This window comes from Herpailurus yagouaroundi, unplaced genomic scaffold (genome assembly GCF_014898765.1).
Source record: "Herpailurus yagouaroundi ecotype Mexico unplaced genomic scaffold, PumYag 193, whole genome shotgun sequence".
In the NCBI taxonomy this organism is placed as follows: domain Eukaryota; kingdom Metazoa; phylum Chordata; class Mammalia; order Carnivora; family Felidae; genus Herpailurus; species Herpailurus yagouaroundi.
The window spans coordinates 3241907-3268570 of record NW_024412424.1 but is presented as its reverse complement, the minus strand read 5'-3'; the positions used below and the strand labels follow the sequence as shown (position 1 = coordinate 3268570).

The 26664-nt window shown below is 50.7% G+C and overlaps 1 protein-coding gene across 2 annotated transcripts; it reads right to left on the bottom strand.

Annotated features, from left to right (window-relative positions):
- Window positions 1–1589: 1589 nt before the first annotated feature.
- On the bottom strand, window positions 1590–25858 carry NCAN (neurocan). Of its 2 annotated transcripts, XM_040445026.1 has the most exons (14): window positions 24262–24341; window positions 22975–23388; window positions 20314–20488; window positions 20076–20203; window positions 19216–19509; window positions 17741–18328; window positions 16069–17541; window positions 12067–12183; window positions 10909–11022; window positions 8950–9108; window positions 7861–7943; window positions 5449–5593; window positions 4546–4728; window positions 1590–4027 (listed from the first exon to the last, which is right to left on the bottom strand). In XM_040445026.1, exons 1-14 carry the CDS (start codon window positions 24332–24334, stop codon window positions 3882–3884), a joined length of 4092 nt encoding a protein of 1363 aa, XP_040300960.1. In that variant the 5' UTR covers window positions 24335–24341; the 3' UTR covers window positions 1590–3881. The 2 variants fall into 2 exon arrangements, with proteins under 2 accessions (XP_040300960.1, XP_040300961.1); XM_040445027.1 differs by lacking the exons at window positions 1590–4027; window positions 4546–4728; window positions 7861–7943; window positions 8950–9108 and adding an exon at window positions 25834–25858 and having other exon boundaries at window positions 5476–5593.
- Window positions 25859–26664: the final 806 nt, after the last annotated feature.

The following is a 26664-nucleotide window of genomic DNA, read 5'->3' as shown; positions in this document are numbered from 1 at the left end:
ACCTTTTGGCAATTGTGAATAATGCTGCTAGGAACATTCTGGTGCCATGTATACTTTTAAAGTCATTCTTCTTTGACTTAATAATATATATTTGAGATAGTTTCCATCACCGTATAAAGATCCCCCACCCCCATATCCTTTTGAAAGTTGGCAGGTTATTCATTGTTTGGATGCACCGCCATTTTTGTAGCCCACTTCCTAATGGCAGACATTTAGAGTCCCCTATTTTGCTGTGAATAAGTGCCCACATCATCTCACACAAGTATAACCAGAGGAGGATAGAGGATATCAAGAGCTTTGAATCAAGGAGTCACATTTGCCACTTCGATAGTGGTCTCCACCTTCTCTTAGGGGTGGGGCCAGTTTATACCCCACCAGTAATAGATGTACTCGCCTCTTTCCACACATCTTAATCAGCATTGTGTGTTATCCCTTTTTACCATAGTGAACCTGATAAATAAGAAACGGTATCTCATGGTGCTTGTCACTGGCTGTTCTCTTATTATGTGTGAAACCGAACAAACATTCTCCACTTTGACGTTAGGTGCAGGTGGTTGAGGAAGTCATAAATCGTTCTCAGGTTGGGTATGCTGTCACCATCGATCAGTGCAAGCCTCCTCTCCTGTTAGATTTATTTGATTCTCTTTTTAAATATGCTCTTCTTGGGGCGCCTGGGTGGGTCAGGCGGTTATGCGTCTGACTTCAACTAAGGTCATGATCTCATGGCTTGTGAGTTCAAGCCCCACGTCGGGCTCTGTGCTGACAGCTCAAAGCCTGGAGCCTGCTTTGGATTCTGTCTCCCTCTCTCTGCCCCTTCCCCACTTGCTCTCTCTTTCTCTCTCAAAAATAAATAAACATTGAGCAAAATTTTTAAAAATGCTCTTCTTTGTTCATCCTGATGTTCCTGCAAAACGTGTATTATTTTGTTGAATATATGTTGTAGTTTAAGAGCATCTGTATTTCCTTTTCTGTGAACATGTTATTCACATCCTTTGCCTATTTGGCTATTGGATTATTAGTCTTTTTTTCCTATTGAATTGTAGGAGCTCTTTATATATTAAGACAAGTCTTTTATCTTTGATTTGAAAATTTGTTTCCAAGTTGGAATTTACCTTTTGACCTCATTTATGTTTTTTGTTTTGCTTTTTTTTTTTTTTTGGTTTTTGTCAGTATTGGTTTTAGAATGAAGCCTAAACTCCTCACTACAGCCCATATGGCCCTGAGTAGTCCATCCCCTGTGTCTCTGACCTCATTTCCTCCTACGATCAACCTCTATCACTCTGCTCCAGCCACTATGGATTCCTTGCTGTTTCTCAAATAGCCCATGTCCCTTCTGGAAGAAGATATTTGTCTCTTTCTTCTGCCTGAAAGTGTCTTCCTTTCTTTCCACTCCTCATCTAGTTAACACTACCCCTCCGTTAGATCCCACCCACCTCCTCTTGGAAGCCTTTCTTGACCACCTCCCGGGGGCATGTCTGTCTTGTTCACCATTATCTCCCCAGCACCCAGCACAGTACCTGGCTTATAATACCTGCTCAGCAAGTAGTTGCTGAGTAAATTAATGAAGAAAGGTCTCAGGAGGCGACAGGCAGGTGGAACTGTTAAAAAATTTTATTAAAATGTCCAAGAAGTACATTAATATCCACAGTGTCAGATACCACAGACCCACAGAACACTGCAGCTCACAGCAAAACCAGCAGAACCCGAAGCTGTTCACGCGCGCACACACTCACACGCATGCCACGCACGCGGCACACGCAAACACACGCACATCCCAAAGGGAAAGACTAAAAGACAAACCACCCACTTTAGAAAAGACCATAGCCCCCTCCCACCAGGGAGCTGGGTGGAGGCCGAGCAAGGGACTAAGGGGGCCAAGGGCAGGGAGCATAAACCAAGCCCCCCCCCCCTAAAAAAAAGCTGCACCCCCAAGCACCACCCCCAAAGGAAAATTATTTTATGACATGAATTATTGAAGATGTGTTATTATATTTTTAAAAGCAAAAAAAAAAATTATCAAAGCAAGAAGGCAAATGTACATCCCTGGGCTTTCTCTATAACTATAAGGTGGAGCAGGAGATAATGTCTATAGCGGGGAAGACTGAAGACCATGGTCAAGGATAAGGGTCTAGTTTGCACTTCTCAATCTTTTCCTAAATCTGCCTGTGCATATGAGAGAGTATAATTATGCTTCAGTCCATTCCCCCAAAGTAAAAGCAATGTTTGGAATCAGACAGATGAAGGACCAAATCCTTTCTCCTGTCTTGGCTGTGGATTCAAACCAGTGCCTTTCTCTTCTCTGAGCCTCACTCTTGTTATGTGTAAAATGGGGGAAATAATAGTTCCAAAATCACTGGGCTGTTGAGAAGATTCAAGGAGATAGTGTGGGAGTCCTTAGAACAGTATAGACTCCATAGTTGTCGGCTATGATTATTCCTTCCCAGGAGGAATATAGGCTCAATCAACACATTTCTTTCTCTACTGAACCCTTGGACCATCTACTTTCTTATTTTTCTTTCTTGCAGAGGGCCATTCCCCACTGTAATTTTTAACACAGATCCACAGACTTTTCCCAGAGGAGAGGAGTTCAGAGGGGACAAAACATGAAGGATACCATGGGGGTTTTCCCTGCCAGAGATCAAGGAGCTGAATCCTGGCCTCTGGCTTGGAGAACTATTTTACAGGTTGCCAACTGGGGGAACAGATTTAGTCAGTTCTTTCCCACTTAAAAGATTTTTAAAAAGCAATGAGAGAAAAATGTGTGTGTCTCTGTGTGTGTGTGTGTGTGTGTGTGTGTGTGTGTGTGTTTCAGTTTTTAACACTGTGCATTTCGCTACAACATGACCGCAGGAAGATGTTACTACTTCAAGTTTTAAGCATTTCTAGTCCACCAGGCAATGAATGAAGACAGGGATGGGGCAGGAGTGGGGGCAGGACCCAGGGCAGGGGCACTACCAATGTCTCTGGAGGGACGGGGATGGGCACTGAGCTAGAAAACTTGGCACCTCCTTGATCCAGGAAGGAGGTTCTTTGTCTCCCTGAGAGATGGAGGGGGAAGAAATCTGGGCTCATCAAGCCCTAAACATCCTCTCATCTGTGTGTGTGAGAGAGATTCACCACACGTACAGAACCACCAAATCTCAGCACTGGACTAGACCTGGGAGGGTAAGCAATACACCTTCCTTCTATTCCCATATATTGCTCTGACTATTCTGACCCCAACTCTTGAGGGCACAGAAGGAGGTTATTCTAAAAACATTCCTAAAATTCAGTACACAGGAGTTCCATACTCCATTTATCCACCAAGACCAGAGAAGGAACTTGTGCTGAAGTCCAGGGTGAAGGAAGACAGCTGTCAAGTTCAAGCAGTGTGCTTCCATGGAGTTTTCTATTCCCAAAGCCAATGACCTTAACTGAAAGCTTCAGCCTGCATTTAGTAAACCTGCACATCTGACAGTTTACTAAGCCTGATCTTCTGGTGTGAAAAGCAATTCCTTAGTGTGAACCCAAACATACACTCTTGCACCTTCATCAAAGCCTTATTTCAACAACTGGTAATCAGCCTTGCCAACAAAAGACTTAACCAATGCAAAGAATGATCTTTGCTGATTGTGCTTCCCTTCACTGGGAGATGGTCCCAGAGTTCAGCCTGACTAGAACTGACTTTTCAGATACATGGCTATGCCTGCCAAGAGGACCTTGTGTATGTAAGAAAGAGGAGAGAGGAGCTTTTTACAAAGGATTGTGGAGGTGGGGGGGGGTGTGAGGTTTGGGGCTCAGGGACTTCCAGACCCTCTTGTTTTTCTCTGGGCTCTGTCTCCCCAGGTGAAGGCTCCAGGGAAGGTGTGGGAAAGGGGTTGTGCTTCCTTTTGCCTGGTTCTTCAGCAGAAATTCCCTTCTTCCTTCTCCCAGTCCTCTGCTGGGTGTTTCTTGTGTTTTCTGCGCTCCTTGTGCGATTTATGGTGGTGACGCTGGTGATGGTGCTGGTGGTGGTGATGGTGTCGCCGCATCCGATGGGACCGTCTGGCTGCAGGGAAGTGAGGGAGGACAAGGAAGTGGCAAAAGGTGGTGAGAGGCGGGTGGCCTGATATAGCGGGCCTCTTCATGGGAAGGAGAAACGAAGGAAACACCAGGCAGGCTGGTAAGTTCTCACTTATCTGCAAGGCTGCATTACCAGGCAGACATTCAGCCAGATGAAAGTGTGTAGCAATATGACGGGGTTTTTTTTGTTGGTTTGTTTGTTTTTTGCTTCTAAAATCTTTGTTAATGTTCATTTATTTTTGAGAGAGACAGAGTGCAAGTGGGAGGGGCGCAGAGAGAGAGAGAGAGAGGGAGACACAGAACCCGAAACAGGCTCCGGGCTCTGAGCTGTCAGCACAGAGGCTGACGTGGGGCTCGAACTCATGAACTGTGGGATCATGACCTGAGCTGAAGTTGGATGCTTCACTGACTGAGCCACCCAGGCGCCCCAGTAATATGACATTTTAATTGGAGACCACACATAACTGGAAACCTGCGTTGGGGTGTCTGGGGACAGCCACTTACGTTTGGTGCAGACGATTTGGGGCTGGTCCCACTTGCCATTGCTCCGGCATCGGATGACGGCCACATGGTGCTGGGTAAATCCTTCATCACATTGGTATCGTACAGTGGCATGAACATTATACTTGGCCTTGCGAGCACCAATGGGTGAGGCATTCTGTACTGCTGGAGGGGGACCACACAGCACTGGAGACAGAGAAACCACTGGTAAGGGAAGTGACCATCAAGTCTGGGGCTGAACTGGTTTCTTCTCTTGGGAATAATTATACCCATCAGCAGGTCCTGCTCTTTACTCAATCGAAGTGACAGTGTCTGTCTCCTCTACCTAACCCAGGAGATCCTTAGGGGCAGGAACCTCCTGGACACATCCCATCCTCCTTAATCCTTACGCATAATAGCAATGAAGGTGGGAGATAAGAATAATATGAGTAAAGGAAAGGAAGAAAGGACATGAAAACTGTCACGGACACATAAGTAAGAATAAGCAAAAGTATAACAGAAAGGTGGACACGAGAACGCATATGAGTGTTCCCTTAATATGTAAAGAGCTCTCACAAATCAATAAGACCAACAAACCTATAGAACGTTATGCAAAGGAGGTGAACTTGCAGGTCACAGGAAAATAAATACATCCAAATAGCTTATGAACCTATGAACTATCGGTTATTCTCATCCTTAAGGGCACGCAAACTCCCCTAACAAGTAGATCTTATTTTTTCACCACCCAGATGAACACAGAACAAAAGATTTGAGAACACACAGAGTTGGCAAAGGTCGGGAAAAAATGGGCACTCTCACACAGCACTGTAGTGAAAATTGGGCAGGGCTGACTTACATTTACACATTTAAAGAGAACAAGGGCCCCGGGAAAGGCAGAGGCAAGTGGTGGGGAGGGTAGCGGCATACCTGTTCCCTTCTTACAGACATAGGGGAGGTTGTAGTTACAGGGAACGTCGTTCCAGCGCCCGCTCTCATGTGCAACCATCACCACACAGTCCTCCCCACCCGCGAAGAAATTGTCAGGCTGGTTCTCCCGCCAGTTCTCATATTGCTGCAGGAATAGGGGCAGAGAGGCTCAGACTCTGTCACTGCTTACTGCAGGACTCCCCTGGCCAGCCTACTCAAACTTGAAGGACTCAGTGTTTCTATCTCTACAACGGGCACCGTTCTGCCGGATGGTGGCCTCCACTGCACCCGGAGTCACCCCTCCTCTGGCTGCAAGGCTGCAGTGCCCTCTTCCTTGGCCCTCCTACCTGCTTCCTTTCTCCCTGACAGTCTAATCTTCCACCTAGGTCACTCTGAGATAAATAGTTGAGCAAAGGTCCAGGAGGGATTCCCGGAGAATACAAGCGGATAGCTGAAGACTCAAGGGTAGAAATGATGCAGGAAGGGAACAGAATTCCAAGCAGAGGGAACAGCTAGCACAAAGGCCCAGAGGCAGGGCGGTGCTTATCCTGTTTGAGGAATAGAACAGAGGCCAGTGGGGCTGGAGCTGCTGGACTGAGTTGGGGTATGGTGAGTGTGGGTGGGCAAGGGCCAGTTCTTGCGGTAGAGGAGGTGGATTTTTTCTTATTTTTTATTTTAAAGCAGGCTCCAATGCAGGGCCTGAACTCACAACCCCGAGATCAAGACCTGAGCTGAGATCAAGAGCCAGATACTTAACCAACTGAGCCACCCAGGCGGCCCGAGGAGGTGGACGCTTTGAAACTGTGGTAAAATACATATAACGTAAAATTGACCATTTTAACCATTTTTAAGTGTCCGGTTCATTGGCATTAATAAGATCCACAATGTTGTGCAATTGTCACCACTGTCTAATCCCAGCACCTTTTTGTCCCTTCAAACAGAAACTCTCTCCCTATTGGCGATCGCGCCCCATTCTGCCCTGCCCCCAGCCCCTGGCAACCACTGATCCACGTTCTGTCCCTGCGAGTTTGCCTATTTTAGATACTTCACGTCAACGAAATCACACACTCTGTGGCCTTCTGGCCTTTTCCACCGAGCAGGTTTTCAAATTTCATCCGCATGGTAGCACATATCAGCTTTTTACCTGAATAGTAAATCATCGTCTGGATGGACCACATTTTGTTCATGCATTTATCTTTTGATGGTCATTTGTGTTGTTTCCACCTTTTGGCTACTGTGACGAGTACTGTTGTGGACACGAGTGGACAAATATCTGAGTGAAAGACCTTCTTTCTTCTTTTGGGTATCTACCCGGGGGCGAAGTTTCTGGGTCACGTGGCAATTCTGTGTTTGACTTTAACTTTTTGTGGGCCCGCCAGACTGTGTTTCACCGCAGGAAGAGGTGAATTTTTATCCTGAGAACAACAGAGAGCCTGAGAGGACTTGAAGCAGGGAGAATCCTGATCTATGATTTTGAAAAGGTCCCCATGTATAGGTTTTCCTTTTCGGGTGGACACATTCTGTAACCAGATGGAGGCGATGGCCGCACAACATTGTGAAAATACTAAATGCCACTGAATTATACGCTTTAAAATTATTAATTTGGGGGCACCTGGCTGGCTTAGTCGGAAGAGCATGCAACTCCTGATCTCTGGGCCATGAGTTTGAGCCCCACGCTGGGTGTAGAGATTAGTTAAATAAAAAATGTTTCAAAGGGGGCACCTGGGTGGCTCAGTCGGTTAAGTGCCTGACTCTTGATTTCGGCTCAGGTCATGATCTCATCGTTCGGTTCCTGAGATCGATCCCCATGCGTCAGGCTCCTTGCTGACAGCACGGAGCCTGTTTGGGATTCTCTCTCTCTCTCCCTCTCTCTCTGCTCTTCCCCCAATCGTGTGCTCTCAAAATAAACATTTTTTTTTTTAAAGAAAACTTTAAAATGGTTAATTCTATGTTATATGAATTTCACCACAATTTTTTAAAAAGTCCGCCTGGCTGCCAGGTGGAGGGGCTAGAGGGTAGGTAGCAAGCGTGTGTTTTGGAAGGTGGGGCTTTGGGGGGCTGCTGCAGGGGTCCCAGTGAGTGATAAGGGAGGCTGGTCAGGCAGGGGGCTGTAGGGAAATGGGAATATCTTAAAGTCCATGGCTGGAGGACCCGGCAGCGAGCAAGAGGAGACCTCAGGCCCTAGTCCTACGTTTATAACTTCAGTCACTGGGTGGGCCGGGTGTTTACAGGGCTGGGAAGTCAAGGGTGACCTGGAACTTCGCTGAAGCTCCTTTCCCAATCTCAGAGCCACGAGGAACTTTCATGGTTGATTTGCACAAGAGGGTAAAGTCAGGCCAGAGCACAGAGCCCACGCGGCTTATACACATCCCATTGTTCTAGGGAGACCCAAGCCTGGCTCCTGCCACTCACCAGCCCCGTGTTGTCCGTCCACTGGAAATCCCTCTCCACGATCCTGTCATTCAGGCCGATCCAAGTGTTTTCACGCCCAAAGCCTGCGAGGTGGGGCATCCTGAGGGCTGGGTGCCCACCCCTCCCCCAGCCTAGGCTGTGGGCCGGAGGAGGGGTGGAAGGTATGGGAGGGGAGGACCCAGCCCCTCCCCCAGCCTCTGTGTGGGCTGAAGGCGGTGTTCCCCCCCCCCCCTTCCCAAGCCGATGAGGGTGGGAGGGGCATGAAAAGGGCTGGAATTAGGCTCCAGTCTTGCCACGATTAGTGGCTTAAACAAATAGCCACAGGAAGGAATAAACAGAGACTCATCAGGTTTTGCAGAAATTAGAGTAAGGGATAGGAGAGCCAGCAGGCCGGGCTGGACCAGGCAGGCGGGTGAGACCTAGTGAGGGAGTCAGTCACTGAGTGTCCTCAAGGATAAGCATGTGTTTGATTACATTGAGGGGAAAAAACAAAAATGAAGGAACCAGGGAATTAACAAATGAAAGAATTAACAGGGGATGGGATGGGGGAAATGTGAATCATTGGATGGATGAACAAATGGCAGAGGGATAATGAATAAATCAATAAATGCCAGATTTAACTGATGCAACACTCTTTTTCTAGATTTATGCAGAGCTCCTTCCTCATTTCATCCCCCACATCACAGACGCTTCTTCCCCTCTTTCCCCTGGCTCTGTTTTATTTGTCATCAGTGCACTTAGGACCAGCTAAATTATAGTATACACTTATTTAATTAGATATTTACTTGTTTGCCTATAGCCCTTACAAGGATGTCAATCCCTGCAGACAGGACAATATGCGTCTCACTCACTGCTGTGTCCCAATGCCCGGAACAGGGCCTGGCACATAGCAGAAACTCAGTAAATATTTGGTGAGTTAATGAATGAAGTGAAGTATGAAATAACAAGTGAATAAATGGACATATGAATTCAAGTGGTCAGGGCTAGCATTAATAAACACAGCTTCAGAAAGGTAGTGTCTTAAGGACCCTAGGGGATGCCCTGGCAAAGGGACTGCAAGGGCCACCCCGCCCACTCCAGAGTCCCTACTGTTAATGAAGCTGTGTTCCTCGGGTGAGTGGACGCTGGTCAGGTGGCCCGCTCGGCGGCGGCAGTCCCTCTCGGCGTCCTCCCACGCCCGTCGATGGGCAAAGTAGCGGTAGCAGTGGCCCTGGAACTTGTGCCAGCCGTGGTCACAGCCCTCTGTGTCTGGGAGGTGGGATGGGAGCGTGAGGGAGACTGGCCTTGTGTCAAGGCCTGCCCTGCTGGTCATGAGCACAGCCAGTGCACCAGAGAGAAGGCCAAAACCAAGGTCACTGTGGGGCCAGATCACCCCTCTTCCTCCCCCCATCCTCCTGAGGCTCTGTCCCCCCACCCTTTTTACCTCTCCCCCCCATAGTCACTTCTTTCTCTGTCGCAGGAAGATATTCAACTGAAGATCATTACACCCATCCCTCTCGTCCCAACTCTGATGTTTCCTCTGATCTGGCCACACCCTCTGTGTGGACCTGGGAACTCAGGAGATGGTCTCAGGAAGCCCTAAAATTTCTCTCCCGGCAAAAGGCTCAAATAGACATTTCTCCGCAAAAGATATACAGATGGCCAATAAACACATGAAAAGATGCTCAATATGGTTAGTCATTAGGAAACGCAAATCAGAACCATGATGGGACACTACTTCGCACCCACTGGGATGGATAGAATTAAAAAAAAAAATGGGGCATCTGGGTGGCTCAGTCGGTTGAGCCTCCGACTTCGGCTCAGGTCATGATCTCACGGTCTATGAGTTCGAGCCCCGTGCCGGGCTCTGTGCTGACAGCTCAGAGCCTGGAGCCTGCTTCAGATTCTGTGTCTCCCTCTCTCTCTGCCCCTCCCCCGTTCATGCTCTGTCTCTCTCTGTCTCAAAAATAAATAAACATTTAAAACACAAAAATTTTTTTTTAATTTTTTTTTCAACGTTTATTTATTTTTGGGACAGAGAGAGACAGAACATGAACAGGGGAGGGGCAGAGAGAGAGGGAGACACAGAATCGGAAACAGGCTCCAGGCTCTGAGCCATCAGCCCAGAGCCCGACGCGGGGCTCGAACTCACGGACCGTGAGATCGTGACCTGGCTGAAGTCGGACGCCTAACCAACTGCGCCACCCAGGCGCCCCAAAACAAAAATTTTTTAAAAAAAGGAACATAACAAACGTTGGCAAGGATGTGGAGAAATTGGAACACTTGTACATCGCTGGCAGGGATGTAAAATGGTGCAGCCACTGTGGAAAACAGCCTTGTAGTTCCTCAAAATGTTAAACACAGAATTGCCATATGATCCCGCCATTGTACTACTGAATATACACCAAAAAGGATGGGGGGAGAAAAAAGGAAAACATTGTCCAAACAAAAACTTACACACGAATGTTCATAGTGGCACTATTCATATTAACCACAAGGGGGAGACAACCCAAATATCCACCAAGCGATGACCGGATAAAGAAAATGTGATATCTCCTTACAATGGACTATTATTCAGCCATAAAAAAGAATGAAGCAATGATACACACTATAATGTAGATGAATCTGGAAACCATCATGCTGAGTGGAAAGAAAGCAGACACAAAATGACACATAGTGCATGACCTCATTTATATGAAACATCCAGAACCAGCAAATCCATTGAGACAGAAAGTAGATTAGTGGTTGGTTACCAGGGGCTGAGGGAGATGGAATGGGGAGTGACTGCTAATGGATATAGGATTCCTTTTTGGGGTGATGAAAATGTCTTGGAAATAGCTAGAGGTGGTGGTTGCACAATATTGTGAATGCGCGGAATGCCACTGAGTTGTACATTCTAAAAAGGTTAATTCTATGTTACGTGAATTTTATCCCCAAACAACAATTTGTCATCTGTTCAACTCACGGCCACAGAAACAGAGATGGAGACCTGAAGCATATGTGAGAAACATGTGGCCCAGCAACCAGCCCCCTCTTGGTACTGTTTCTGGGGTCTCGGTAGAGACTCACCTTTCTCGCAGAGGCTACCCCCGTAGCTGGGGAGGCAAAGGCAGACGAACGTGTTGACCTCATCAATGCAGGTGCCTCCGTTCTCACATGGGCTGGAGACACAGTCATCAATATCTGGAGGGGGGGGACTGAGTTAGAGGTCAGCCTCCCCTTGGCTCCCAGTCCCCACAAGGAACCAGGCAGAAGATGAGGTCATGGTCCTACCATCCATCCTGGACCTGAGTGAAGCAACGGTGGTCTGCACAGATGGCCCAATGACTCTGGAGGCCAAGGGGGTGGAACCTCAAACAATTAGCATGAATTAGCATTAATGAGAGCAGATGCCACTGGGCCAGCTGAGAGCCAGAGTGTGTGGAATGCTTCACTGGCCTTCAGAAGAGTGAAGGTTATACTCTGGCAAACAGACTCCTAGAATGTTGAAGATGGAGGGTCCTACCAGAATGTGGAACTTGGGGAAACTGAGTTCCATAACATTTGCAAGGACTTGCACAGAGGCACAAAGCTGTTTGTAGGTAGAGCTAGAAATCAGTTGAACTAGATCTCAGTTGAGCTCTCATTCAACCAATTTCTGTGTAGATTGTGCCTGAGTGACTTGGGCAAGTCACTTCCCATCTCTGGGACTCATTTTCGTTTTTGCAAAATGGTGATAATAATAGCACCTCCTCAAGAGTGGTTGTCGGTGGAGGGTCCATGGAAGAGCTCACGAAATTACATTGCTTATATTTATTGTTATAATTCTATAATTAGTATGGTTGTGAAATGAAATAATGTGCAGGGCTCAAGATTTATGTCATTTATATTTATTGTTAAGATTTCCTAATTTGTCATATTCCCTGTGTTGGGCTTTGGGGCTAGGGAGAACCCCCTTGGATCAGGGAGGAATCTGAGCCTTATCATTTGTCTTTTCCTCTCATCTCTGCCTGGTAGTGATGGGTGGCAGGACACCTGAGCCATGGTACCCGGGACAAGAGCTCAGCTGTTTGGTGCTGGTTCACCTAATTGGGACTGAGTTACTGGATCCAAAGAAAGGGGGAGGAGAAGGGAGCATCTGAAGCCGGCATTTTATCCCTCAGTCCTCATGGGGATGGCTGCTGAGGTAGACCCCAGGGTTCTGATCCAAACAAGTCCAGGTTCAGATCCTGAGTCTGGGGCACTCACCAATCTCACAGTTCTCCCCGGCGAAGCCCTGGTCACAGCTACAGCCGTACATGGTGCCGTTGGCTTTACAGGTGCCCCCATGCAGGCAAGGGTTGTTCTCGCAGGGATCCAAGGGGGCTGCAGGATGGACAGGCAGTGTAGAGAGGAGGCAGGCCACCATGTCGTCTGCCTTCCTGGCATCCAGACCTAAGACTCCCCCAAACCCTCTCTGTGGAGTCCTCTCTATAACTTCCCAATAGGCAGTTGCGGTTGTCAGTTTCCTCTTGCATTCTCCTCTAATGAGGAGCTCATTCCTTTCAGGAACTGCCCCAGAGCATGTGCGGGCCACTCTGCTTATGGAAACAGACTGTAGTGGAACTGGCTTCCTAAAGCTTCTTTTGGGAAGTCTCCCAGAACATGGATTTAAGTGCTTCCCTGACTTGTCCCTCTCTTCTGGACATGGCCTGATGGCCATTGCACTTCTCACAACTTGGAGCACAGAGGTGGAGGTAAGGTCCCAGGTAGGGTATGAACAGCACCAGCCAAGAGGGAGAACTATCACCTCCTTCATTCTGGTGGCTCAGTCTTTTTTGATGCAGTGGTTGGAGAGGTGCTGGATTATTGTAGTTATAACCACGGGCTCTGGAATCAGAGAGGTTAGTTCAATCCCTGACTCCGCCACTCATCAAGGACCCTGGACAAATTACTTCTCTGAATTTCAGTTGCCTCATCCACAAAATAGAAATCAAAACAGTTCGTCCCTCTCCCGGTCTTGACCATAATGCCATGTCCAGCTCTGTCTATATCAGCTTGAGGCATCTTCAGAGGTCTCAGCATTGCTCTGTATGGATTTGGCACTCAGGGAGCATTGAGGAGTATGTGTCCTTGTCCCCCTCCCCCACCATTTCCTCCCTCAGCTGGGCTTCCCTGGAAGCAGTTGAGTCTCCCCTCCCCATCTCAGAGGCCCCGATGCCTTGGTGGGTGGTCTCCACCCTGGAGCCTGGGAGGCACAGAGCGAGAATTCTCATCCTATCCCAGCCAACCCCCATCCCTTATCAGGGCAGCGTCCAATCCTCCACTGCATAGACACCAGAACCAAGGTCCAGAGAAGAGCAGGGCCTGGCTCGAAGCCACACAGCAGAACAGTACAAGAACCAAGACTGGCCTCCCAGGCTCTGTTCTGGAAGCCCAGTTTAAGGTCCCCCTCTCCAACTCCTATAACCTAGAATTTGTTTCTGAATTTGTTTCTTGGCCCAAGGCCTCACAAGATATTAAGATGGTAATAAGCAGTTGCCTCCTCCCTGGTCTGATCTCTGCCGTCTGATCTCTGTTCTCCCTGGTAGTCGCCAGAGGTAGCCTATGTAAACCTGAGTTAAATCATGTCCCTCCTCTGCCTAGGTCCCTCCATGGCTCCCCCAATACCCTCAGAGGAAAAGCCAAAGTCCTCACTGCAGCCCATGGGACCCTGTGTGATTTTTTCCCAACATCTCCCTGCCCTACCTCCTCCTCTCTTCCCCTGGCTCATTCTGCTCCAGCCATACTGGCGCTGCTGTTCTACTACATGCCAGGCAGAGGTCTGCCTCAGGACCTTTGTACAGGCTATTCCCTCTGCCTGGAATGCTCTTCCCCTAGATCTCTGCATGGCTCCTCCCTCCCCCTTTTCAGCCTTGCTCAAATTTCATCTGGTTAGAGAGGCCTTTCTGACCCCCCCTTCTAAAACTAGAAAACACCCATGGGCATCCCCCACCCTTTGGTTTACTTTTCTCTTTTGCCCATATCACTTTCTAACTTCCAATGTAATTTGCTTATTTACTAAGATCATCATTATTTGTCAGCACCTTCCCCCAGAGCAGTGATGTTCCACACGGCAGCCATATATAGCTATTCAAGTTTAAATTCAAATGGAATAAAAGTAAAAAGGCAGTTTCTCAGTCACGCTAACCACATTTCAAGGGCTCAGTAACCACACATGGCTGGTTGCGCCCATATTAGACAGCATAGCTCCAGAACATTTCCATCGCTGGGAAAGTTCTAGAATGTTGCCCTAGAATGTCAGCTTCCACAGGACAAGGGACCTGGTCTCAAAATGGGGCCTGAAACACAGCGGGCCCTCAATAATCGCTCATTAACTGAATGACATGAAGATAGCTCCTGGCCCTTCTGTAGAGGTTGGAGCCTGTCCCAGGGGTGGTGGGCCCAGAGGGGCCTGGGGCTGGTGTATCTGTCCCTGCTATCACCCCTGCACGTGTGTGCACACGCCTGGGGCTGCTGGGTGCTGGGACGCGTGAGCCCCGCCAGGTGCCCTGAGCTGCTGACACCTACCCACGGGCTGGCGGTGACTCAGTCGCTCACTGGTGCTGCATTTATTTTTGGCTTCATTAGCATTTCTGCTACAAGCAGGCGGGTGGGTAGGCGCCTGGGTCTCCCCCAGCGTTGGCTGCCTCCCTCCACCCAGGCTGCCACTGGCTTCAGTCTAGAGCCAAGAAAACAGCAAGGTCCAAGACAAATCCAGCTGTAGTCTTAGGGGCTCCACCCAAAGCACTTTCCTTAGCACCCCTATATATGGTTGTCCTCCCACCTCTCTGTTCACCCCTTTCTAGCTCCTCTGGCTTGGAGCTTCCTTCCCTCGGCCCATCCCGCCCACCAGTCTCTTCTCTGCTCCTTCCCTGGATGAGCTCACCCCCTCCTCAAGACCTCAGGCGTTTGTTTTTTATACCAATGAAATATGCATTGTATGACCTAGTGTTTGAGACAGACTGTTGTCAGATGGCCTGGATTCAAATCTTATCATTTACACTCCTCGGGCTGCAAGGTTCCTCACAAGTCATCTGACTTCCCTGTGCCTCAGTCTCTCCATCTGTAAAGTGAGGATCTTACTAGAACTTGTTCCACAAGGACATCATAAGGATTCACCAAGTTGGTTGCAGTAAAGTGCTTAGAACAAGCCAAGCATGCAGTCTTTAGTGACGCTTGCGCCCCTGCCCAGGGTCTGCTTGCCTCCTGGGCATCTAAGAAAAAAGGCTGTAGTCCCGGAGACGGCCCGGAGGTGACAGGGTGGGCCGGAGGTGACAGGGTGGGCTACAAAACCCTGCATCTGCTATTTGCATTGCCACTACACCTTGCCTTCAAAAAAAGGAGCAAGTGTAAAACCAATTGTGTTAATAAGAGTGTTTTGCAACTCAGAATAAGTGTTTTTTAATTAGCTGCTGCTTTTTTTTTTTTAAAGTTAAATTAACAAAAAAAAAAAAAAAAAAAAAAAAAAGCCAAAATTTGCAGGCTGAGCTAGTGGGCAGACCTAGCCCCAGGGAAACAGGGCACTTGGCTTTCTCTGGACTCCACTAGGCACAGAACAGTTAAGGCTTCCACAGACTTGGGCTCTGATTGAAGTCTGGCCACTGGCCACTGACTAGGAGGCAGTCATACCTCCCTAAGCCTTATTTTGCTTTCTATAAAACGGGGGTGATGTCCACCCCTCCTGCCCCTTCCCAGCACCCACTTTCCCTGTGGCTCGAGGCCCCCCTGACGATCCACCATCACTGAATCCCAGTTGCAACTCCCACTTGAACAGAAAGCCCTCTTTGTCACGCTTCCTCCCTCCAGCCCCGCGTCGGGGTGCCTGTGTCCAGCTCTGTCTTCCCAGACTGAGGCTTCACTGAAGGCCAGACCCTAGTATTGCACAGCACCGTCTGGCTCAGAGTGGACATGAACATGATTTATCCCCCAAATCAAACTCCACCCAACGCCTCGTGATTCCCCCCTCGCTGTGCATCAAAACTAAGATGTAACTTCACCTCCTGGCCTTTGCCCAGGCTGGTGTTCCAGCCCAGGTTCCTGGTCTCTTCCAGGAACACCCTTTCCGCAATTCAACTCTGCCTAGTGAGCTCCCATCTCCAGCATCATCCCCTGCTAGAAACCTTCCCAGGCCCCCCAAAACAATCCTTCCTCCCAGATCTGGGCGCCCCAGCCCCTGTCCCCAAGCCCTGACAACAGTGGGCTGGATGAGGTCACAAGCTTTGAACTCACCCTCCTCTGTACTTCCATTTGCTGGGGTCCCTGGCAGGGTCGGCTCTTCTCCACTCGCTGCCTCCTCCCAGAAGCCCTCCACACCTGGGCTCCCTGAAAGGACCTCCAGCTCAAACTCCTCTGGGCCCAGGGAGGCCGGCAGTGGGGTGCTGGGAGAGTCACCCGGCACTGTAGGCTCTCCTGAGGAAACTGAGACAGGCTTGTCCGTGCTGGCTGCCGTTGGTGTCCAAGGAGGAAAAACAAGCTCCCCTGGGGGGCTGCTGTCCTGTGAAGGGGCCAAGGCTCCCAGTATTCCCTGGGTCACCATCTGGCCCTCCGGCTCTGGATGGGGTTGGGAGCTCGAGGAGGCCACTGTGGACATGGCCAGGACTCCAGCCTTGTCCCCTTGGTCCACGGACATGAGGGACATCACTACGCTTGAATCCACGGCCACTCGAGGGCTCAGGGTGGGGCTTTCAGCTCCCTCAACCACATGGGTTCCAGGTGCCCAAATCCCACCAGCATCACTGGGGGCCAGTGTGGCCGTGGAATCTGTGGGCCCCACCACGGCTTCTCCATTTATAGTGGCCCAAGGCTCCAAACTTGGGGTGACCCCAGGAATTAAGAGGACTCTAGGAACACCCGAGGGTGCAGATGGGGGGTGGGAGTCCAGCCCTTCACTGTGCAGTGAGGGCCACGTGCCCTGTGCCTTGTCCGTGGTGGCCTGAGCGCCAAAAGTGGGGCTTTCTGCTGTGCCGAAGACCCCAGACTCAGACCCCGAGATGTCTCTCACTCCCGTGGGCTCAGTGGCAGTCTCAGTGGCGGCGAAATCTTCCGCCACATTCCTGTCCACAGCAGCTTGTGGACTGGATCTGGGGCGCTCAGCTTTGCTGGGCCCAGTAGGGCTGGTCCCCCCAATTTCTCCCAAGTCTGCCCTGGGAGAGTTAGGACTGGCTTGTGTGTCTGTGGCTGTCTGCAAAGGAGCTACTGCACTTCCTGCTCTGTGGCCGCTGACTGTCGGGGGTGTGGCCTCTCTACCCTGTCCTGTGGGGCCTGAGGAGAGGGGCAAGGAATGCATTTCTGGATAAATAGGGTCCTGGGGGACAGCCTCAGTGTCTGAGGCAGGGGAGGGTGGTACAGAAGCCACGGCCTCACTATGCCCCTTGACCCTGTTGGCCTGCATGGGGAGGGGCGTCGGGTTTGGATGAAGCCACAGTTTGGGGGCACGAAGCATGGCCATGACAGGAAAGTCTGGGGAAGTGACCATGGGGGATACCTCCCAGGGGGCACTGCTGGGACCCTCTGAGGGGTTGGGTTCTAGGGCAGTGACCTCTGAGGGAGACCAGGACAGTTCAGGAGCGGCCGGCCTCACACTGGGGCCCTTGGCTTCCTCTAGTTCCAGGCCAGCAATGCTGCTGGGGCCTGGGACGCTGGGTGGGGCCACGGTCGGGGGCCACAGCCAGGGCTCTGGGGGGCTCCTGCCACCAGGGGAACCTGCAACAATATCAACAAGAGTGATTCTAATGATCTCTCAGCAGTTCCTTCTGTGGAGTCCCGTTGGCTCCCAGGCCCAAGGAGAAGGGGGTTTCTGAGGCTTGGTGAGGCCTGAGGACCCAGCTGGGGTTTGGAACCTCTTCCCCTGTCCTCCTCAGACCCCCAGGCAGGTCCCACCTCTCCCTTGGACCCCACTCACCAGCTCCAGGCACATCCACTTCATTGGTCAGCACAGCCCAAGGGCTTTGGCTCCGGCTATCCCCTGAAGCATCTGTGGCTCCTGTGGCCAGCAGAGGCTCCACGTGATTCCCAGCAGCCTCTGGGGTCAGGGCCTGGGTGCTGGCCTCAAGCCCCACCTCCAGGCCTCGGTGGGGTTCCTGCTGCTGGAAGTGGCGCCCATTCAACCCTTTAAAGCGTCCCCTCCTCCTGGGCACGGGGCCAGTTGGAGTCGCCTCCGTGTGAGCGCCCACTGCAGTGCTGGGGCTGCTAGGGCTGGGGGCCACTGTGCTCGGCCACACCTCTTCAGCCTCCCGGGGGGGCCTTGAGGCTAGCATGAAGCCTCCAGGAGCAGGGCTGCGGGTCGCCTGAGACTCCTGCTTCTCTGCCAAGATCAGAGGCTCTTCTTCCCCACTGGATACTAGAGGCTCCTGGAAGTCAGGGGTGACCATCTCCTCCCCAGTGCTGGGTTCCACTTCTTGGGCTGCAGGCCCTTCTGCTGACAGAATCTCCCCCTCATCCCCAGATGAGGGGGTCTCTGGGTCTCCATGTGGTGGTGTAGGATGATGAGCTGTGGGAGAAAGCCGAAAAGGTTGTGTTAGGAAGGTTGGCCAGGAAGTTCTGCCTGAAGTCTACCCCCACTCTAGCATGCTGCAGCGTGAACCGTCTGTGTCTCTCTGTTTCTCTGTGCCCCTCTGTCTCTAAAATCTCTGCGTGGTTTCTGGGACCCCCTAAACCCAGAGAGAGGAAGGTGTGAAGTTAACACTCCTACTGTTCAGGCTGGGGCCCACTGTCAAGGTCAGTCAACTGGTCATGGGGAGGGGTCAAGAGACAGCTAGGTTCCTGGGTAAAGCTCAGGCAGTGGCCAATTCTCATGGGGGCAGGTCAGACCTGGACCATAGCTTCTCCCCCAGGGGGAGGAAGCTCCTAATAAGCGTGGCCTTCCTACAAAGGGATTTTTTTCCCTCTTACACATTAGTCTTAGGTCCTTGGAGCCAGGTTCCCAGCTTCTGAAACTTTGGTCCCACTCCAAGGACTAGGGTCATCCCTAGTCCCTGGAGGTGTGGCCTTGCCTTGGGGCCGTGGCTACTGGAACAGCACTTCCTCCTCCGGGGATGCTTATGCACAAGGCTCCAGCTAAAATATGCTCCACTCAGAAGCGTGTCTTTCAGGGACCTTAAGAGATACAGCTCACTCTCAACGGAACTTCCCCGCCAGAGTTTGGCCTTTTCGGGCCCCGATCCTACCCCCAGGGCGGGGCTCCTAGGGAAAGGGGCGTGGGCTTCACCGAGGGCATGGCTTCTCTCAGAGCGTATTTCCAAGGGTGTCTCTCCTCTGTCTGGGCTCCGCCTCCACTAGAAAGGAAAATTCCCAGGGGCGTGGCCTTGACCTGGATGTATAGCTTTGGGGCGTGGCTGCCAGGGGACGCACCTTCCAGGGGCTTGACCTTACACGCACCTCGGAAGCAGTAGGCATCGAAGCGCGCTCCGGGCGCCGGGAAGCCAGTGCGGTTGGCGAAACGGTAGACGGTGCGCACGCCGGGGGTTGGGCCGCCGCAGCGCCGGCGCGGCGTCTGGATCGGGTAGCGCACGCTGCCGTCGGCTAGCCAGCCCGGGTCGCACTGGTCCAGGCCCTCGTGCCAGGCCAAGTGCAGCTGTCCCACCGAGGCTAGCGCGGCGCCCTGGCGGCGGCACTGGGCACGCGCGCCGGCCAGGGTCAGGCGGCGGGCCGGGCCCACATAGAAGACCTCGCCTGCGGGAAGGCGCGAGCGAAGGTCAAGCGGGCCTGGGGAATTCTCCCCTGAAGCCCGGGAAGGGGGGTCCCACTCTGAACTCCAGCCTGGCCGGGTTTGGGTGGTGGCTAAACAAGGCGGCGATAGCCGCCGCTGTGCGCACCGCCGCCCGCGCTGTGGTCTTTACCTCTCAGGCAGTGCTAGGAAGAAGAGGGCCTTAGCTTCTTTTTACAAATGAGGTAACAGGCCTTTGAGTGTGTTGGGCTCCAGAGAAAGGGAGGATCTTGGCGCGGGGAGGGGGCTCAGAGAGTAAGAGAAGGGTAGGAATAGGGAGAGGGGCCAGGGAGGGGGAGAGTCTCAGAGAAGAGACAGGGCCTCAGAGAGAGGGAAGGGGCACAGAGAAGGAGAGGGGCTCAGGGAGGGAAGGAAAGCTCAGAGAAGGGTGAGCCCAGATATTGGCTGCAGGTTTATAGAGGGATGAGACTTAGGAGAGCTAGGCAAGGACTTAGGGAGGAATGGGGGTTGGGGAGGGTAATAGGTACTCAGGGAAGTGAGGGTGGGGGGGTCCTGCCAGCCCCAGACTTACCCCCCAGCTCACGGGCAAAGCAATACACATCGTAGAGTTCCCGTGGGTCGCGCCTCCCATAGCTCCTCACCCCTGGAAGGCTGCTACGGTCGCCATAGCAACCAGGACGGGACTGGGTGATAGGATACCTGACAAGACAAGGAGGGGGTCCCTCTCAAATATGTGCGCCTGGGGCCCCCAACAACCATCTTTCCCCAGGAGCTAGGTCTCCATGTCCCAACCCTGTGTACCCCCTCACCGAACAGTGCGGTCAGAGAGCCACCCGGCATCACAGTTGTCAAAGCCATCTTCAAAGGCAGCCTGCAGGTGCCGTGGGGCTGCAATGGTGGCTGAGCTGAGACGGCAGGCCTCCTGGGCCTCTGCGAAGGTCAGTGCATAGCGATCCTGGGCTGCCCGGTAGTGGAACACAACACCTGTTGGGGAACATCCAGGATAGGGGGCTGACTTATGCTGCAATCTTCAAGAACTGACCTCTTTCTTGCAGAATGCCCCTTCTCCCAGTTTGATAATAATAAACCTGCTCCCCTATGCTGCCCTGTACCATGCCAGACTGATATGACCCCATTTTTAAATAAGGAAATTGGTAACGATGACCATAAAGGGCTAAAATGTGTCTAATGTTTACCATGTAGAAAGCATTTATAAGCAAGATCTCAATGAAATCTTACAACAACACTGTGATTATCCCCATTTCCAGAGGAGAAAACTAAGGCTCAGAGACGCTGAGGCACATGTTCCGTTCCACACAGCCAGTATGAGGCACAGCCAAAATTCATAACCAGGATGCTCTGACTCCAAAGATAGCACTCTTCATGCCTAGGGTTAGACCTTGGAGGTGACAGGAGGCATGGAGAAGAGGGAGATTCTTCCTTTTAAAAATAAAGTACATGCTGGGGTGCCTGACTGTCTCAGCAGGGTAAGCATATGACTCTTGATCTTGGGATTGTGAGTTCAAGCCCCACGTTGGGTGTGGAGATTACTTAAAAATAAAATCTTAAAAACAAAGGAATTAAGTACATGTATTGATAGGGAAAGCACAGGTGGCAATGGGAGATCAAGTCGTTCTTGCCCAGCCTGGGAATGGAGTCACAGAAGACTTCCTAGAGGAGGTGACTTGTAAGCCAGGATGGGAAGCATAAATAATAGGCTCGCTGTGACTCAAATTCTGATTTAGGATGAAAGAAATGGCTGAGCAAGACAAAGGAATGAAACATTCGATTCCATTTTATCAAACTCCGAGCTCCTGGAAGACAGTGGCTGCATCTCAGTTATGAATATGTTCCCAGCACCAGACTAGCATGTGGTAGGTAGGTGCTCAATACACGTTCAGTTGAATGAATGAATTGAACAATCCCAGAAGTAGATTTTCCTTCCTTCATCACTTATCGGTTTTCTTCAAGGTTTATCAGTTTTGAGCAGCGAGGCCGTGTAAAAGGGACAGTTGGCTGACCCCATAAAATATGCAGTGAGACACTGTTGGGTGGGAGAACACTGTGCTCCAGGACAGGTGGTTCAGGGATTTGCCCATGGCCAGCATAGGTCAAGGTAAATCGACTTCCCAGCAAGAACCCACAGGATGTTTTACACACAACAATCCATTCATTTGTCAATTGAGTCATTTGTCAATTACCTATGGAGCGTCTACTGTGCCACCCCTGTGCTAGTAGGACTTTGCTTTCATAATTAAAAAACTTTTTGTTTTGTTTTGTTTTGTCCACCTTGATCAGTTAGGAAAAGAGAAACACTGGCTATTTCAACAGAAAGAATTTAATACAGGAGTTGGTCAAACAGGTATTTGAGGACTGTTACTTACTTAATATATATTTTCAGTTGGCTATGAAAAGAAAACCTCACTCTTATTAAAAAAAAACACATCATTTTATTGTAAAAGGAAATTTGTATTCCTATTTTATTTTTTTAAAGTTTATTTATTTTGAGAGAGCGAGCATGCGAAGGGAAGGGGCAGAGACAGAGGGGGACAGAGGATCCGAAGTAGGCTCCACGTGGACAGCAGAGATCCCATGTGGGGCTTGAACTCACGAACCATGAGATCATGACCTGAGCCAAAGTTGGATACATAACTGACTGAGCCACCCAGGTGCCCTTGTATTCCTATTTTAAGCAAGTCAATATCCTTTGTCTTATGTGAAAGTAGGTAACCATGAAAGGGACTTATAATAAGGTTAGGAGGGGCGCCTGGAAGCTCAGTACGTTAGGCATCTGACTCTTGATTTCGGCTCAGGTCATGATCCTGAAGTTTGTGGATTGGAGCCCCACATTGGGCTCTATGCTGACAGTGTGGAGCCTGTTTGGGATTCTCTCTCTTTCCCTCTCTCTCTGTCCCCCCCTCACTTGCATTCTCTCTCTCTCTCTCTCTCTCTCAAAGTAAATAAAATTTAAAAAAAAGCTTATGAAATCCTATAAAATACTGTGGTCCACAATAGATGGAGCCAGAAGCTGCTTTGTCTTAGCTAAAAAAGAGAGAAGTAGGGCGCCTGGGTGGCTCAGTCGGTTGAGCGTCCGACTTCAGCTCAGGTCACGACCTCGCAGTCCCGCGAGTTCGAGCCCCGCGTCGGGCTCTGGGCTGATGGCTCAGAGCCTGGAGCCTGCTTCCGATTCTGTGTCTCCCTCTCTCTCTGCCCCTCCCCCATTCATGCTGTGTCTCTCTCTGTCTCAAAAATAAATAAACGTTAAAAAAAATTTTTTTTTAAATAAAAGAGAGAGAAGTATTAAAGAAAGGGTAGCACTGGAGGAGACTTTCTTTGGGACTTTACTTTGTCAGAAGAATTGAAAGGGAATCATTGTTCAGGGAGTGACTTCTAAGGTGACATTCTGTGGGTGAGCTTCAGGCTCAGCACCTCCCCTCCCAGCCTTGTCCTCTCCCCTGTCCTCAACTGACCTGTCACCTCCAGGGGCACGAGGTCCTGCTCATCCTCTATGCCCCTCACCACCTGGCAGCGGTAGAGCCCAGAGTCGCTGGCTCTCAGTGGTCCCAGTAGTAGCGTCGCGTTGGCCCGGTGCCGGGGGTAGGCAGGCAGTGAAACACGTCCCTGCCAGCCCTTGGCCACTCGAACCACATTGTCCTTGGCCACCAGAATAGGCAAGTCCTGCCGCTGGCCTGATGCAGTCCGCACCTTGGTCCACTTGATCCGAGGGGCTTCTCGGCCTGCATCTGGCCATGGTCGCAGGGTGAAGAGACAGGGCAGGGCCACTAACTCTGCCAGCGCAGCCCGAACCGACCCCGACCCCACCTTCTGCATGTGGAGCCCCTTGTTGGCGGCAGCAGAGGCAGCAGCAGTGGCATCCTGTGTGCCTGGGGTGGAGAAGGTGGAAAGAGGACCTGACTCAAAGACAAAGACCAGCAGAGACTGCTATTTCTCTCACTTTACTGATAAGGAGACTGAAGCCAGAGAGGTTAGGTTGCCTACAATATCACAATGCAGTGAACAGATCTGTGATGTGCACCCCAATCTGTGAGCAAAAGTGGAGTCACATGCCTTCATAGCGGTGCATCCACTCAAAATCCAGACCCCGGCTGCCAGGGATTTGACTCTGTCACTGACTCACTGTGTGGTCATGGGAAAGTCACTTAACCCCAAAGTCCAGTAAGAAGCAGCCATTAGAAGGAAAATGTGCTTGAGGAGTACCTTCTTGATAACAGGGGCACTTTTATACATAGCGATCAGCTCATTTGATTTTCATAACCATAGGCGGAAGTAGCCATGTCTCACTGTCTTTTTGGAGGGTTGAGGAAACTGAGTCTCAGAGACATCGTTGTACTTGCCTAACCACAGAGCAAATCAGGGGGCATTTCCAGTGCCTGGGCTTTTAACCATCACTGGGGAGATGCCAGGGAGAGTTATACATGCCTTATTTCTATTGCCCCGCCCATGACAGGCATCACTAATCAATCTCCGCACTGTTTTCATTTTTTTCTCTCTCTCTTCAGCTCAGCTCAGCAAAACAGTGAGAGGCAGGAACCTCCAGCCTCCGCTGGCAATGACTAAAAATAACCTCTCAGGTGTCTTGTTCACTTTTGACTATTCAAAGACCTGTTTCATCTATTCTCATTTTATTCTCCAGACCAAGCCAGGGAACCAGCAGGAGAAAGCTCTAGAGTTAAAAAGCTGCCCCATCTTGTCAGTCCCCCAGAACCCAACCTCTCCCACCCCACAAGCTAACTCACTCTGTTCCCCAGCCACAAACAGCAGCATCTGGAGCATCAGGAGGCCCAAGGCCCAGACAGACGTGGCCCCCATGCTGGACCTGGAAAAAGATGGAGACAGAGGGAGAATGGGGGTGAGTACAACCCACCCAGTTAGTGTGGAAGGACCAAGTCTCCCCATTCTACAGACCTAGAAACAGACTCAGAGAGGCTAACGTGTCACTCAAGGTCACACAGTCAGCAAGCAAGGGTTAACCCAGGATCCAAACCCAGGACCGGCTGACTTCAGAATCCCAGCAGTGAAGTTTCACAGTCAGAAGTAAGGGTGTTAAAGAGAATCAGACCTGGTATTGTCTATCTGCCTGTTCCTTGCTGTGTGACCTTCAACAAGTAGATTAGCTTCTCTATGCCTCAGTTTCTTTGTAGGTTAGCTAGAGATAACATCAGGTAGTTAGAAGGAATAGATGGGTAAGTACAGTCAATATGTACAAAATGCCTAGAACTGCCTGGCATGAAAGAATAGATTTGAGCTGTTTTTTAAAAAATGTATTTATTTAATCTCTATGCCCAACGTGGGACTCGAACTCACAACCCTAAGATCAAGGGCCACATGCTCTTCTGATTGAGCCAGCCGGGTGCCCCTGAACTGTTGTTATTACTATTATTGACCTTAACACAGCCAAGATCAAAATCCCATCTTTCATGTTGGCCTCACCCATAAGACTAGGATTCCAGGAGGGCAGTAGCCAGTCCCAGTCAGCCTGAGGTCCCCAGTCCTCGCAGTAGGCTGGCCTCCAAGTCAGCCTTTAATCTGGGTTTGCTGACTGACACGATTCTCAGCTTCAATTCCAGGATTTGGTTGTCGCCAAGATTCTATTCTTGGTTTCCGGGATTTTTGAGAAGCTGCCAAGTCCCAGCTGGAGGAAGGGGCCTCACCCCTGCCCACCCCACCCTCCTCCTGACTTCATACCACCTGGCAAAGATGCCTCCTAGGTCCACAGAGAAACTCCAGTTGTGGGTCCAGCCTTCTATAGGGGTTGTGGCCCTCAGACATAAAATGGACAATTACTGAGTGCCAACTGTAAGTAAGGCCCAATCCAGGCACCGGGACACAGCAGTGCCCTCCCAGGCCTCACATTCTTCCAGAGACCAGAAACTCTGGGGAGATAGTCCCTCCCCAAAGCCTCACAGCCCCTCTGTACCACTCCCCTCACTGGGGCTCAGGAGGTGGGGACAGATGGCAAGTTAGGGCATCCTCTAAAAATCTAACTCTTGCAGCCTCCCCCAATAAAAGAATAGCACTGAGGAGGGGAGTGTAGATAGCATCCAGCATGGGGGCTGTGGAGGAAAGCTGGTCCCATTCCCAGTGCTCTTTCCCTGCTCCCAGAGTCCCTACTGGGAGGCCAGCCGGGGCCCTATCCGTGGTGCTGAACTCTAGGGAGGCAAAGCAATGACATGCCCACTTGGTCTCCTTGTCTTCCTCTGGCAGCGGCACCACAGCTTCACCCGGGACCCAGAGAGGGCTAGCAGTTTGCCTAGGGCTGCACAGCGGATCAGAGGCCAGACCTCGGGATGGTGCCCCCAACTACCAACCTGTAAACCTTAGCAACTTCTGCCTCCATTCCCAGCTGTCCTCATTTCTCCCCCTTGGAATCCTGAACAAGTGCAGGATCCTCTGATGGCTGTACAAGGCCTGACGAGGAGGACCTTAGGAGGGGGTGAGTTCACAGAATTCATACACACACACACACACACACACACACACACACACACACACTTTGTATGGTTAAAAGGACAGACTACATTCAGGGGCACCTGGCTGGCTCAGTTGGAGGAGCATGTGACTCTTGATCTCAGGGTCATGAGTTCAAACCCCAAATTTATTTAAAATTAAAAAAAAAAACTCTGCCTCTTTCTATACATTGTATGACCCTAGACAGGTTGCTTCATTCTCTGTGCTTCACTTTCCCCACCTGTAAAATGGGGATCACCCAACATGTACCTCATAGTGTTACGGTGAGGATGGGATGAGCAAAGACTTGTGGGGTGCTAGAAATGTTAAATTAAAAATCAGCTTTTTGTATACAAAGCCTCATGTACACATGCAAATGTACAGAGGTGATCCAACACAGTGACAGTTTCAGGTGCACCCTCCCACGCACACACATACCCTCCCAGAGGCACTCTGTTCCCTCTGCTTGCACCCTCACACACCCACACCCCTTCTCTTAAAATACTTCCTCCCTAGAGCAGCCAGAGGTGAGCATTTACACAGCTGTCTGGGGCTTGTCCCCTCATGAATAATGCATAAGCCTCATGCATATGCAACAGGGGCCTGTGGGGCATTGGAGGAGGGGCGGTGCTGAAGGAGGGTGTGTGTGTGTGTGTGTGTGTGTGTGTGTGTGTGTGTGTGTGTCCCTGTCC